General features: G+C 37.9%; 1 protein-coding gene across 2 annotated transcripts; it reads left to right on the top strand.

The window, feature by feature from the left end:
* The first annotated feature begins 1,061 nt into the window (after positions 1-1,061).
* On the top strand, positions 1,062-12,185 carry LOC140939089 (calcium/calmodulin-dependent protein kinase type IV-like). 2 transcript variants are annotated; one of them, XM_073388648.1, is made up of 11 exons: positions 1,066-1,281; positions 1,481-1,559; positions 4,577-4,639; positions 5,142-5,224; positions 6,063-6,135; positions 7,558-7,596; positions 7,691-7,817; positions 9,024-9,099; positions 9,420-9,540; positions 9,972-10,052; positions 10,788-12,185. In XM_073388648.1, the coding sequence occupies exons 1-11, from the start codon at positions 1,205-1,207 to the stop codon at positions 10,929-10,931; spliced, it is 963 nt and encodes a 320-aa protein (XP_073244749.1). In that variant the 5' UTR covers positions 1,066-1,204; the 3' UTR covers positions 10,932-12,185. The 2 variants fall into 2 exon arrangements, with proteins under 2 accessions (XP_073244750.1, XP_073244749.1); XM_073388649.1 differs by lacking the exon at positions 9,972-10,052 and having other exon boundaries at positions 1,062-1,281.
* The last annotated feature ends 2,637 nt before the right edge of the window (positions 12,186-14,822 follow it).

The following is a 14,822-nucleotide window of genomic DNA, read 5'->3' as shown; positions in this document are numbered from 1 at the left end:
TAAAAAGCCGAAAAGCCTTGGGTGTAAATTCATTATTGTAATGTATAACCATCCCACCTTATCACCTCTCATGATTCAGTACGTAATTCCAGAAAACAATTAAACATTGCATAGCTGATAGCATGATGACCATGGTGTGAGCGAATGAGCTTTTCATTCAGACATTCGTCAAGAAGCAGTGGGCTTCAATGGTTGTTCTTACATACAGCTATTTTGAGAAAGGTTGTCGGAAAAAATGTGCGCGCGACAATCCCGAAAGGTAATATGGTACATGATCAATCAGTACTGTTCCTGACACTGCAGCTGTCGAACCTACTTTTGTTGCTTTCCTTTAGCACTCACAGACATACGTCCATTCCTTGGAAAAACAGCGAACTCAAAACCACCCACAATACCTTACGGGATTGTTGCGTGCACTTTTTCCGACAACCTCAGTCTCGAAATAGCTGAATATATATATTAAAAAAGGGTAACCAAAGCTGCGTCTGTTCGAAATGTTTTGATTGGAGGCCCTTTCAGTAGGCCAATTAACAGATTTCCCTTTCCTGATTCCTTTCAAATACTTGAACAACTCATGAAACACATGAAACCTGTACCCTGTCAGCCCTGTTCGAGTGAGCCTTCCCGTCCGTCTTCGCCGCTTGGGCCGGTCATAAGTCTGTTGCTGAGTATTTCTTTGAAGTGTTGTTTTTACCGTTTTTGTCAGTTGTTTTGTTTTTTTCTTTTTTTAAGTCTCAAATAACATAATACATTTCGGGTAAGAACAATAGTAAAGTTTTAGACATTCATTAACATTACATCGACTCCTTTTTCAGCTTGCCGATGTTTAGATAAATATTTACTTCTTCACTATAATGATCATTTTCCAAAAGCACATAATACTGATCAACCATGATTTCCTACTTTGGTTTCTAGAAAACGTATCCTTAAACATAGCGAGAAACAGAAAAAAAAACCGCCGTGAAAATGTGTTACCTTTAATATAAGACAAAATTGCGAAATTCATGATGCTGGATCCCGGAAGAACGCGTGACGTCATTGCATTGTTGTCCGCGAACTTTTGATCAATGTTTGTGGCAGCTGAATCTCGTGGTTAATCGTTAATTTATTCCAAATAGTTCGCTCTTCAGTGGAAGTCGATAGACGGTGGAACAGCGTTGTTCGCGGCTGCAATTGGTACTAGCTCGTGACATTCGCTGCAGAAATGGCGAAGTCCATGTTTAAAAACTCCAGAAAAGTCGACATACATGAAAATTATGTTATTGAGAAAGAACTTGGAAGGTTTGTCTACATTTGTCGCATTAATTTGGCGGTCTCGTATGTTTTTCTGGTTGGAATCTTTCCATCGCTTACATATAACCCTACTCTTTTATGCGTTGCCTAGGCTATCTGTCTGATTTTACGAAGAGCCGTCTTGATGATCGTTTTACTGTGCAAATCAATTATGCGAATGTTCTTTTGCTGTTGTCTTGTTCTGTAGGGGAGCAACTTCGGTGGTCAAGATCGGCAGGAATAAAGCCAAAGGAAAGAATTTTGCAATCAAGGAGATAACCAAAAGTGTAAGTAAAAGGCAAATGCATTTCGTTTTTTTTATATTTAGTAGAGTATATCTAAGACTCATTTCCATCGATCGAACGATATCCTGTTTTGATTTCGGAACATGCACAACCGGTTTGATGCTTAATTTACCTCCTGTAGTGACAGTGTTACGATCCGCAGGTAACACTGTTGTTATGGTAGTTTGCTGTGTCATGATGGTGAACGTACGTAAAAAAATTATGTTCGTCTCAGTCGTTTCCAGTAGAGAAGAGGAAATTGCTTACATCTTACGAGCGTGATATTTTTTGTTTATAGGTCGAGAAGCCATTGAGGGCTTTCTTCCGAAATAAACAACATTACAGGTTTCTAATAATTAAACTGGAAATGTTCTAGCTCACGCAGATATTTGACAATCTTGTTGCGTTGCAGAATGGATAAAGAGGAAACAAACTTATTCAGACAAATTTGACATTTGATTGCATTGCAAAAATGACAGTAATTTTCAATCTTTGGAAGAAACAAAAGCTCAATGGAACTCCACATGAATTAAATGTTCTAAAACCAAAATCTAAATAGCTTTATTACTACAATGAACTTACGTGAATACAATAGCAGTCTGTGTTTACAAGTTAGATATCTCAGAGCACTGTATACGCACGTCTCAAAACTACTTTTACTGCTATATTTAAGTTTATTATTTTTGCCATTACGCACATTAAATCCCGAAAGACTCCAAAGTTGTCCTAAGTGCAGACATTGGCGAGATAAATTTTTCTTTTTAAAGAATTCAGCTTTGGATATCCAAGAGCCCGTACTGACAATAAATTCCAGCCTACACTATTCAGTATAGTCAAGGAAACATTCAGTACATAAATATCTCATAAATATAGAGCTTGGTTGTTTACCCACTTAATGTATCAAAGCAATACCATTTCTACTTTTTGAGTGAAGCACTGATTATCAACATGCCAAGACAGAATTTTTTGTCCAATGATTGACGTTTGACATTTAATTTGATATTGTAAGTCTATGGCTCATTTTAAATCCATTCTTTTGGGAATGTGGTTAATTTTAAGTGAATAGTTTATTAAAAGCGGCTTTGAAGAGTTCGTTTTTATATGCATATGTCAAAACATGCCTTAAAAGATATCTCATTTGTACTGCATGCTTGAAACTTTTGTGGGGTACGAGAATAGATGGATAATGGATACACAAGAAAAGAAAAATCCTTTCATAGTTGACCTGCTAGCAAATTGGTAGAACTTAATGAAGCAATCTATGACACTATCTTACCTAGCCTTAAGATGTTAAAAAATTAATTGTTTTTGTGTCATATGAACAAAAGCTGTAACTTTAAACAGGAAAACTAGAAAATATAAAATTATTTCTTTCAGTCAGTAGAAATCGGTTTTGTGTATGTTGCAAGTCCTCTCTTGTAGTGGTATATGTACTTGGATTTAAAAATCTTGCCATTTATACTAAGTTCTGTCCCCATCGATCCTCAATGTTGTCAGAGGCTACATCTTCAACATCCCACAGTACAGTAATGTCCTCTAAGTTAATGTGTGTCCAGGGGGAGGTAGTTCCTATAATGGCCTATACATATGGGGAGGCTCCGACTGAAAGGGTTACCTTTTTCAGGTCTCAGGTATTATGAAAGGGTAAGGATTTCACTAGTTGAAGTATATAAAAGGGGTAAGGAAATCTGTCATTTCAGTTTTGGTCTGTATAAAGGCCCAAAAGGGCTAACGTCTGCATGTTATGGCTGTGAAAAGGCTTAGCAAACATTCCAGTTTTGTGATTTATTCATAATTATACCAAGACTGTGCATTTACAGTAGTTAAAAGGGATGCACAAAGTTCAAAACTAGGTCCCGTAAACTTCTAATTATAAGCCTTGGGCTTATACAACTTTGTAAGGGGTTTTAGGAGGGCTTATAAATTGGGGGGGGGGGGGGGGCTTATATCCGGACTTAAAAAAAGTGTTTCAGAACATTCTTGCTACATAGAAGTGCCGACCAAAGTGCATTTTGAATTTGATAGCTTTTTTAAGTTTCAAAATGTCGCAAATTGTCGAACTCATTTCAATACAAGCTAAAAGCTAAGGGGGCTTATAACAGGATGTACGGTTGTTTATGGGCCTATAAATAGGGGGGGTGGTAATGGGAAGTTTACAGTATGTGAAAGGGGTACCGTTTGTCAATGGAAGGTATAAGAAAGTGGTACCTTGCCTGTCAAAAATGGTATATAAAATGGAACGTAAGGGGTTGGACCTTGGTGGGAGCCTTCCCTTATAAAACTTTGGTGAGTACCCCCCTGGTAATGGGTCATTCTTCAAACCAACTTCTCCTTGCCTCATTTAGCTGTTTTAAGACCATGCGGATTGATTGTCATATCTCTCCTGTACAGAACCTCATTGAATAATAATAATTCTTATTTACAATGAGAAAAACTGTTCAACTTCTCACTCTGTAAAGAGGCCCTCTTAGGTGAGGGGAAGGGGGGGGGTTATGTCTTTTAAGTCTTGATTTTAAAACTTGTTGTTTCACTTATTGAATATACTTAAGTCTCACAACCTCCCAGAAGTATTGAAAAATTTCTGACTCTCCAAACGTCCTTTTTTCCTGCCAACATATTTCTAAAAGAATGTGTAATTTATAGCCACTCTCAACCTTTATCCACCTTAAAAGCATTCCAATTCTACTTACTTGAGCTTTAAGCCAACTATAAACTAACTGTGTTGACAGATAGAATGTTATATCTTTGTTTATTCCCTGTGTAGTAATCAAGGGTTTACAATGTAACTCACCTCTGAGCAGTACTTTGCTTATACATCAAAAATTCCATTAATATTATAAGTTGGAATGTGTTACTAAAGCATTAAAACACCTGTGATACAGTATAGTAATAAATAGATATTGATGCAGTATGATAATAGTGATATTGCACATTGTAATATAGTAATAAAATATTGTTCTTTTTCTTTAATTATTGGGTTTCTTATTAAAATTAAAATGTTATAATATTGTTTTTTGCAGGTGGACCCAAAGATAATTGAGACCGAAATTGGTATTCTGTTAACTCTCAATCACCCAAATATTGTAAGTTTAAATCTTAAGTCATTTTGCATTTCAAAATCGTATGTGGTACAAATGTACATATAGGGTTTGACACATTGTACACTAAATTGAGTTTGGTTTGTTGTTCAATCATAATGCTTTTAGGTTTAAGTTACCTTTATAAAATATTTTTTGAGAGAAGCAAACCCAGGAAAGTAAGGCATGAATTTTTAAACCAAAAACATTCGTTTTTTTTAAGGGGGTGGGGGGTGGAAGGGGGATCACTTTTGGAATTTTCCAGTATTGTTCCACCTTTTTTGGATGTGCTGCTTTACAATCCCATTTATACATGATAAATATTCCGCACACTATTTGTCAATGAGCATTTAACTCATTTAGATTGTTTGAACATTATCATAGCTTATATAATGTCACTATCTTCAAATGACATCAATTGAGTTTCACTCAGATAATTTCTATTAGGAAAGTTCAGATATTAATGATTGTTTTATGGATGAACAACACTTATTTGATTTTTTTCAAGATAAAGTTAGAAGAAGTTTATGAGACCCCAACACAATTCTTCATGGTGCTGGAACTAGTTACTGGAGGAGAACTGTTTGACAGGTCAGCGTTGGCATAGTAAAATAATTTACATATGTGTACTATATATATAGCTGGCTAAGCTGCAGTGCAAAGTTAACAGTTAGAACAGTTTTAACATTCTTAAGCTATGTTTTGTAGAGATCCTCTTTCATACATGTCATAGATACCCCCTTTTTCGAAAAGAGGAAAACATAATGCTTCTTCCCCACCCCTTCATTAAGGAGGAAAAAATAAATTTCCTCTGCAACAGCATTTAAGTCTGATGATATTATCAAGAAGTTAAAGTGGAAAGTTTGGACATACATGTAATCTCTACTCAGGTGCAAAGCATTAACAAAATGCAAACTTAAATGGAGCTTTGCTCTAGGGCAATCAGAGAAAAGTTCACTAGTCATTACACAGTATTGATGACATGATAAATCCCAACTTCCAACATCTATGTCAGAATTCTCTCTCAGGGTTATTGAGTTACCATTGTTAGTCTATTCTTTCTTTGAATTTGACATATTGAACAAGATGAAAGAGGCAAACCCTTGTTAATCAAGCGACAAGAAACTGAATGAATCATATTATTTTGCTCCTTTTTATTAATTCCTAGTATTTTGGAGTATTCTCATATGAGGGTGTCTATTAGACAGGGGGAGTTTATTAGAGAGGGGTGTCTGATGCAATTTTAACAGTTTTTTCCAATTTGCATTGTATAATCCTTGTTAATTGAAGTGTGAATTTGATGTTTAATCAGGAGTCACTTATGGCTCACATCCTTTCCTTTAGTACTTGTGTTCCACCAAATGGCTGACTCAAATGATTATGTACTTTTTTAACAGTGGTGTTCATGCTGCAACATATTCTATTTCAGAATTGTAGAAACAGGTTACTACAGTGAACACAAAGCAGCTGAAGCTTTAAGACAAATCTGTGAGGCTTTAGAAGTAAGTGTACTTAATGCTTTACACTGAATTCTTTGTAAGCCGGCCCGTAGCTGAGGACCTTGGTGGGAAAATGCTTGTCCTGATGGTTTTGCCTTCAAATCCACTTCAATTTATATAAGTTCAGTAAGCTTCATTTTGTGCATCTCTTTCTATTTTTCGCCCTTCCTTCTTAAAATTATCAGTCATTCTGTACCCTTGCCTGAATTACATTGTAAGTTATTTTATCCTTACTTATTTTTATGTAATTAAGCTCATAAGATGTAAACTTGAGAATAACGGGTTATTTACAGGGTGTTCATTAGGCATCGGAGATCAAAGAATTCTCCATTTACTACGCAGAATTCTCCAGCTAAAGGTCATAGCCATGACTATTTTTTACTCAGATGTGGATCCTCTTTAAAAATATTCTCCGGCAATGTTACACCTTTCTCCTGGTACCAGAATTCTCAATGAAGACCCTGTATTTAACAATAATAATGAATGAGGCTGCTGTCAGCATGATGTGAAGAATTTATGCAGATTGAGGAGAATGTTATCTACTGCCAAGGCAGAGCTCGAGGCTGCCACACCGCTGCCTGGAAACAAGCTTGCTATTATTTGTATTAATAGTGGGCAATATTAAATATTGCCACCATGATTTTGCTTTAACATCTTCCAAAGATTGTAAGTGCTGGCTGGTAATGATAAATAAGCCATCTTATTGGAGCCAATCAGAAACAGCCTAATATTTCAATATTTTCATGATAACAATAATATATTTTGATAATAATATTAGGAAATAACATTAATACATAGTTTTATAATTAATGAATTATTTTACCTGCGATTTGGATTTAAGTCGGGAGCGGGCAGCAGTAGGGGGAGGGCATCAGCTCACTTATGTGAGCTGTTTCAGACCTAATGTTTGATCATTCCAATACCATGTTTTATCATTTCCAGAATCTTTGCTGACGTCATTGTTTGCATTTTTGCTTGTTAGCATGCGAGTTAAGCCATAGAAGGCATCGCGGTATGCACAAATTAAATTCAAAAGTTGACGGAGGTGGTTAATTGGAAAAAGCTGTGCAATTTTCAGCTCTTGGCAAACTATAAAAAAGGAAGTAGGAGCCACCAAAGTCAGCCAAATTGCTGGGTGGCAAAAACGTTAATGAGCCCCTACATTCTTTGTAAAGTTCCGAGTTTTTCACAGATAATTTAGAAATCTTAAACTATTTGGTATGTCTGGCTCAAATTTTCACAAATATTTGAAATTGTTAAGCTCTTTCAGTATTCAGAGAATTTATCTTAATAGCTTGATCAGAGAATGAAAGGCATATGCTAATGAGGCAAAAAATGTAAACAAAGATTTGCCTATTAACACTTTTTACTGTTTAAGATTTATTTAGCTAAACCAGAGATGTTTTCTTTCAATACTCATTGCAGTATGTTCATAGCAAAAGAATGATTCACCGTGACCTAAAGGTAAGTAGTGTCCGTTGCTAGTTTTCTCGTAACTTGCTTACGTATTTAAGTACAGTTTTTCTTGCTGTAATGTTGCCTGCCTGTTACATTTTAGCCAGAAAATCTTCTGTATGCTGATGACCGTGAAGATGCCCTCCTAAAAATTGCTGATTTTGGTTTGTCAAAGATTCTTGGAGAAAGTGACCAAGCAGCTACAGTGTGTGGAACCCCAGGATATTGTGGTAAATAAAAATGTTAAAACTCTCAAATAGTTTTTATTCTACCAACCAACCAGGTAAAAACTATGATCTACTGTGATGACCAAATTATTTTGGGAGTGTATATACATGTATTGTATTCCAAAGAAAAGGCAGATCAGGCATGAGAAAAAGCTAGTCTGTGTTGCAGACGAAATTTAAGTTCGGTTAGTAACGTCTGCAAAGCTCCCAACGGACTCAACAAATTACTGGAAGTGTGTTTCGAAAATTTGCTTTCATCCTGATGGGCAAATCAATAAAGGCTTTTTTAACAGGCCAATCATGGCACATACTCAAATCCCAGGGGGCCTGGAACAAGGATTTTGACACTGTTTTGCAGACACACTAACCAGAGTTTAGTTTTGTCACTGGAGCAGGCTAGAGAAAATTTGCAAATTAACAGCAATGGTATTTTGTCAGTTTGTGGGTTGGTTATTTAAGATTGTGAAAGGACATGCACTGTGATTGGTCATATTCCCAAAATTTTCTGGGTGTTATCATTGGCTTTCTAAGTTTGACAGAATGTTTGCTTGGATTTTTAATTAGTTATCTTTTGCATGTTTCCTCGTCAAGTCACTTTTAGAAATGCATTAGCAATGATTATTAGAACCTGTTTTCCTATCCCATTCATAGGAGTGCTCACTATCGAGCTAAAATTCCCAAAAATTCCAAGCAAAAATTAAGGACTATATTTTTAGGTGGTCCTTGTCCTTCATTCTCATGAGACTGGTATGCATCAAATGGAATATTGCTTACCAGTTTACCTTTTTCCTGGTTCCAGTCTCGTCTTACATATACTCCCATCTTTTTTGGCCATTTTAGATTCAATCTGTAACAGAAATGGTAATTGTTGGGTGAGCTTGTAAATTGCGTACCATTGTATGTGCTACAAGGCACTCAATCCGGTTTTTCTGTCAAGTTGTGAACACCCGAGGGAGTCTTTGTTTTTCTAGTTCTCTAGTTTTTCTCCTGGCTTCCCTGCTTGTAACGTTGGCCTTCAGATGAAGATCTGTCAGCCTATGGCCGACACCAAGGCATCCACCCCCATGCAAGAAAAAAACCCTCTGATACCCAGGGTAGTTTTCGAGTTGGTGAAAAAGCTTTTTTTTTAAGTAATATTTTTGTAGCACCGTTATTTGATGAGTTACTTTCTGACACCCTGTTTATGGTTTGTTTTCTAATTTTTCTCAGCTCCTGAAGTTTTGATGGGAAAGCCGTATGACACACAATGTGATATGTGGGCAGTTGGTGTTATTGCATATATATTGTAAGTTTTACTGTTTTATCTCAGTTTAATTTTTGTGAAATGCATATGGCATCTTCCGTACGACCAGTCTCACAAATCTTGTACGAACACAGAAGCGTTTATTTTTCCTTACTTTGTGTTTATTTTAGTTATTTAAGCCAGGTACATCGAAGGAAAGTTCTGTGTAATCGAGGACAATCAGATCAAATATGATTAAACCACCACCCACTGAACGTTTGGGATTTCTTTCGCATCATATCTTTATTTAAGAGTGTTTTAGTATACAATTTATTTCACAAGTAAAAGTCCTTGATTAAGTTGTTTTGTTTTAAATAATTCAGGCTGTGTGGTTTTGAACCTTTTTATGATGAGCGTGGTGATCAAGCCATGTTTCAAAGGATTTTAAAGTGTGATTACGAGTTTGTAGCGCCATGGTGGGACGAAGTGTCAGAGAACGCAAAGGTAGGTCGAATTCAGGAGGATTGACCTCACCGTGGGCTTTCTTAAATTTTACGTGCCTCTATATTAGTACATCTACATGTAATTTTTTTCCTTTTTTGTAATCAATGAGACTTGTTTATTTGCATTATTGTTTAAAGCTCCCTACAAACCTAAAAATTTAAAATAAGCTTAAGTCGCCGGCTAGACGATCAAACATTTTTGTCCAGCATTGTTAAAATTTGTTTGTGATGGATGGAATATATTTGGTGAAAGTGTTTGATGTAGATCAAACACTGAAAGCCATCCCAAGTTGAGAGAGGCTCGGCTAAACGATAAAGCACATATTCTTCGAACACAGTGTAGGACGAAACGGTTTGATCGTTTAACGGGATTCATGAGCTTAATAAGCTTAAGTTTATAAGTTTAAATTCAGTTACCTGTTTCATCGTTAGGATCTTGTCAGGAAATTAATTGTTTTGGATCCTAAAAAGAGATTAACAGCAAGAGAAGCCCTCAAGCATAAGTGGGTGCAGGTAAAAACAACAGCAGACACATTATATTTAGACAGTAGTTTGACTCTTATCGCTTGTTAGATAGCCTTGCAAGTGTATTCCTTCTTGCTGCCAGTGGGCAGTGCCGCCATGTTTACTGAGTTTTGACTGGAAGCTGGGAGCTTGGGCCGAGGTGGGCGAGGTTACTTAATTTCGTACGATCCTCCCACGATCATTCATTCACTTTGCAGATTTTGTAAGCCTCAGACAGGGCGAGAAAGGTTGAGATAAGTAAAGATAAAGCTCTTTCGTCGGTAACTCATAACGGTTCTTAAATTAACAAACCTGAGGCCGACTTCGCGCTTATTTTACCCCCTCTTCTCTCCATCACTGCTCCGTTTTACGGTATTTAAAGCTACGGAACTCTCGCCATGAGAGTTTAAATAATTTTTTTTTTTTGCTTTGTACAACTTATGGCAATCAAAACAATAAACAATATGAAAGAAGTTGAAAAAGGGATTCGAGTTCAGACGTGTGAATTGAACGCGGAACTTCCCGTACAGAAGGCCGCGCACTAACCGACTCTGCTAAACCTTGCTCTTTAAATATTTTGAAACTTGCGATATGTCCTATCCGGAAATGTGATTTTAAAATCTAAATTGCCATTAGCAAGGTAGCCGTGATGTCAGTTTAACCGCATATGTCTCGGACTTGCGTGGACTTGCTTAGTGTCAACTTTAAAACGCTTTGACTGGATAATTTGGTCATTTCTTGTAGGGTCATGCTGCTAAGAAAGACAAAATGGATAAGAAGTACTTTGATAAACTTAAAGAGTTCAACGCTAGGCGAAAGCTCAAAGGCGGAATGTTGGCTATAACAGCTCTTACCTCGACATTTTATAAAGCAAAAGGAAAGAAATAGTTAGCCCCTCGGTGAAGATGAGGGAAAAAACTAATGAAGTGAACTTATTGTATGAGGTGCCATCAGCAGTTCTAAGTAGGGACTTGCCAAGCTGAGTTGTTCTTCTCTGAATATTCCTTACTCAATAGTGCACAAGGTCAACTTTTTTTTCAATTTACTTTACTTGATGTTATGTTGGCGTTAATAGACCTTTCCATGTTGTTTTTTTTTTAACTTTTGACATGCACTAGTAAGAAAAAATGCGTCGACACCACTAGAAAGAGGACCTTAGAATTAAAAAACCTGTTAAGTTTGAAAGTGATACGTCTTAAACGAGCGAGTAGGGGGAGGGTGGGCGTATATTTAGTACTAAAATGATGTCATCATGCAAATTATGCTTAGAGTTGCATTTTTCTGGCAACTTGCCTGCCCAGTAGCAGATCTTGCAACCTTTTTTTAAACTTTTTACCAGGTATGAAACAGTACTCTCAGTATTGACACTGCATGGAGTAGTATACAGCGCTTAGGGTTGTTATGTTTCAGTGGACACTCGATATAACGAAGTGTCAGCAGACTGGCAAAATATGTTCGCTATAACGAGGTTTCGTTAAACTGAGTTTTTTTCATATGTTGTACTATTACAGGGACAAAATAAAAATATTGATCGTTATACCGAGCACTTCGTTATGTTGATGAGGTTTGTTATATCGAGGTTCCACTGTATTTTCGAATTACAGTTGCACTTTTAGCCACAATTTTACCCCTTCGATTCAGCCTGAAGGTTCATATTTCTTTTGTTTTTTTCGGCCTTTCCGTCCATAACCTCCACGCTAGATTCTCAAATCGCGATTTGCAGATTAACTTAGAGCAGACTGTTCGAAGGGATATTACCAAAACGGGGAGCGGGGAACGGGAAATTGAAAAAATGGGAACAAAGCATAGAATGACAGAGCTAGGGTTCTAGTTACGTTTAGTTCCCAATTTTCATTTTCCCGTTCCCCGCTCCCCGTTTCTCGTTTAATTAACATTCCTACTCGGAGCCCTCAATTCTCGTATTTTAATTTGATGAACGCGTGAATTAGACACAATTGTCAGGGGGAAACTCGAGGGGGTGGGTCCGGACCCCCAGACCCTCGTAGCACCCCTGGATCCGCCTCTGTTCATGTACTGGGTGCCGGTAGTTTAGGTTGTAACCTCGTACCCAGATCTCCCACGACTTTTCAGCGTAGGGCATTGTGAGATCTGGTTCCGAGATTAACTAGGTTAGTATAGCTGGGGGGGGGGGGGGGGGAGATTAATGGTAAGTTCGCGTACTGACACAGAACTGTTCACGAGCGGACCCTAATGAAAATTTCGATGGCTGGTACTTCATTATTTCAGAAATTGTTACAGCATATTAGGTAATTTTGTTTGTTTGTTTTTTTTTTTACTGGTGAAAACTGCCATAAGTTTAGATAGTGTTTTGCCTAATTTGTGGCAAGCTTGTCGCTTTTTAGCCTGGAATTAGTAAGGGGAATCACTTTTAATTTCGAAGGTTTTCAAGAGTCCCCTCGGCTTATCTAGGGAAGCAATTCTAGTAGGAAAAAGTTCACTCCACCACTTTTCGAGAAAAAGGAAAGAAATCGAACTATCTATGATGATCTCTATGAAAATCTAATTAATAAATGACTTCGTTCATTAAGGTAACTATAATAAACCACATCCAAGTTTGGAACGCGCGTCATGGTTTGAGTTCTTTAATTTACTTACTCATAATGCGAGATAGTTATCCCCGTCCCCATCTTGAATATAGACTTGTTTCTTGGCGTTATGAGATATTACTCTTTAAAAACTTGTCCTGATACCGTACTTTGGTCTGGCAAGCAAACGGGACAACTAAATTTTAAGGGGGAAGTGTATCCTTTCTTCCCTTTCCCGTTAGCAACTCAGAGCCAGTCTTTCGAGGTATGTATCATACTTTGTTTTCGAATGCCGTTGACAACGAAACGGAAGCGAATAGCAGTGCGCAACAGAGCCGACTATATATGTAGAGATTACGGATCAATTGAGGGTTGTGAGAAACTGCCCACCTACCCCTCCCTCAAGCCAACATTTTGCCCGAAGTGAGAACTAAGTGTTAATGTTAGCTTAGGGGAGGGGTAGGTGGGCAGTTTCCCAGAAACCTAAATTGATCCGAGATTACTTCTCAAACCCAGAACACGCTTTTCATTTGGTACATGGGGACGAGGTTGTTAATCGCGCTTCTGCTTTTACGTCAGTTGACGACGGGAAAGCGCGCGGAAAGAACTAAACACGACTTCCGGTGCTCAATTTGCCGCTCTGCCATTGGGCAAGCCAGTTGTTTGATTTGCGCGCGCCGTGGTCAACTGACGTTCCCGTTCTGTTGCTAAATCAGCCTGGTGAGTTTACGCAACCGGGACGGCAGGAAGAAGAGGACGGTAAAACGCTCGTGTGTGACAAACGGGAAAGGGCTATTACTTACGTGGTTTTTTGTGATCTTCACTTAACATTAATGTTTTCTGGTCTTTTACAAAAAGATCTGCTTAAAGGAAAGTGAAGTTTGGCGAAAAGTTATTCAAACAAAATTATTGTCACGCTTGTCACACAAGGTTAATCGTCTTCTTCCCTCTCCTGTCCGGTTACGCAAGTTCACTAATAGCTCAGTAACGATCCCAGAAGTCTTTGCGCTGGTTGACTCACCCCAGTTTCCTTAGCGTTTCTAAAGTGGCGAAGTCACAGTGATATGAGCATCCCCACGTTTTGGGCATCCCCATTCCCAAAACCCTAGTGATATGGGAATCCCCTGTAACATTCTTGACGCAGGATATGAAAACACTGAATAACAGTTTGTTAATTTAATATGCTAAATAATAATGTAATAAAATACTCGTAAAATAAATGTTACATTTATAATGCTATAAACAGTCAAATCGACTTATTGGCCAACCGACAAAATCTGCAGTTTATAGGTGTCACTGCCTTTTGGATAAGGAAAGGGAAGGGAAAACAAGTCAGAAGTCAGTATTTTATTTTTGTATGGCAGTGAAACCCTGACTGAGTGAAGGCGGTACTTGGTGGTAATCGCTTTTCCAAAAAAAGGCTAAAAACGATCGGACACCCACGTGAAGCTCCAGTAAGGGATTCCGGAATTGAAAGGGAGGATCTTGCGAACGCGGTGTCGGACCGGTAGTGCGTGAAATAAGGTAATTGTTCAGAGCATCCCGACCAGTCGGACCGGAAGGGGCCGAATGATGATGATGATGTGTGTAAATAAGATCCGGGAAGAAGAGTGTCTTCTCAGGGATCTCCCATATGAAAGACAATGGGGATGCTCGTTGTCTGGCTTAGGGTTGTAGATTACAGCTAATACTTTTACCATACAGATATGGCTTAGGTTGATATGTAAAGAAATAAATACAAAGAAAACCAAACGTCCTCACACTGTGTTGAAGACAGCATTCAACTTCAACATCATTAGCGCAATTGAAATCCGACTACAGCCCTTAATTGGTTTCGGGAATCGGTTGCCTTTTTAGTCTCCTAGGGATAAAATAAAACCTAATTCACACCCAGATTGTCTTCCTTTCCCTCTCTTCTCAAAACGAAAAAAACGCTTGGTAACAAATTATAGGCGGAGCTCTCGCGCGCAACCCGCAGCGGAGCACCATGGATAAGAAAATTTGGTTATCCATGCATTCGAGAAATTTTGGTAGTCACGTGACCGTACGTCCGTCCGTCGGCACCATACGGACGGCAGGAAGAAGATGACGGGAAATCGCTTGTGCGTGACAAACGTGACAAGGCTATTACTTGCGTTTTTTGTCGTGATCTCCACTAACATCAATGTTTTCTGATCTTTTACGAAAAGATCTGTTTAAAGGAAAGTGAAGTTTGGTGAAAAGTTATTTCAAA

This window comes from Porites lutea, chromosome 5 (genome assembly GCF_958299795.1).
Source record: "Porites lutea chromosome 5, jaPorLute2.1, whole genome shotgun sequence".
Classification (NCBI taxonomy): domain Eukaryota; kingdom Metazoa; phylum Cnidaria; class Anthozoa; order Scleractinia; family Poritidae; genus Porites; species Porites lutea.
This window is presented reverse-complemented; position numbering and strand designations above follow the sequence as displayed.

Excerpts from the sequence above, each read along its gene's own strand:
- LOC140939089 (XM_073388648.1), top strand. The coding sequence starts at position 1,205 with ATGGCGAAGTCCATGTTTAAAAACTCCAGAAAAGTCGACATACATGAA. Across the intron at positions 1,282-1,480 it reads ATTGAGAAAGAACTTGGAAG|GGGAGCAACTTCGGTGGTCA; the intron begins GTTTGTCTACAT and ends CTTGTTCTGTAG. Across the intron at positions 5,225-6,062 it reads GGAGGAGAACTGTTTGACAG|AATTGTAGAAACAGGTTACT; the intron begins GTCAGCGTTGGC and ends ATTCTATTTCAG.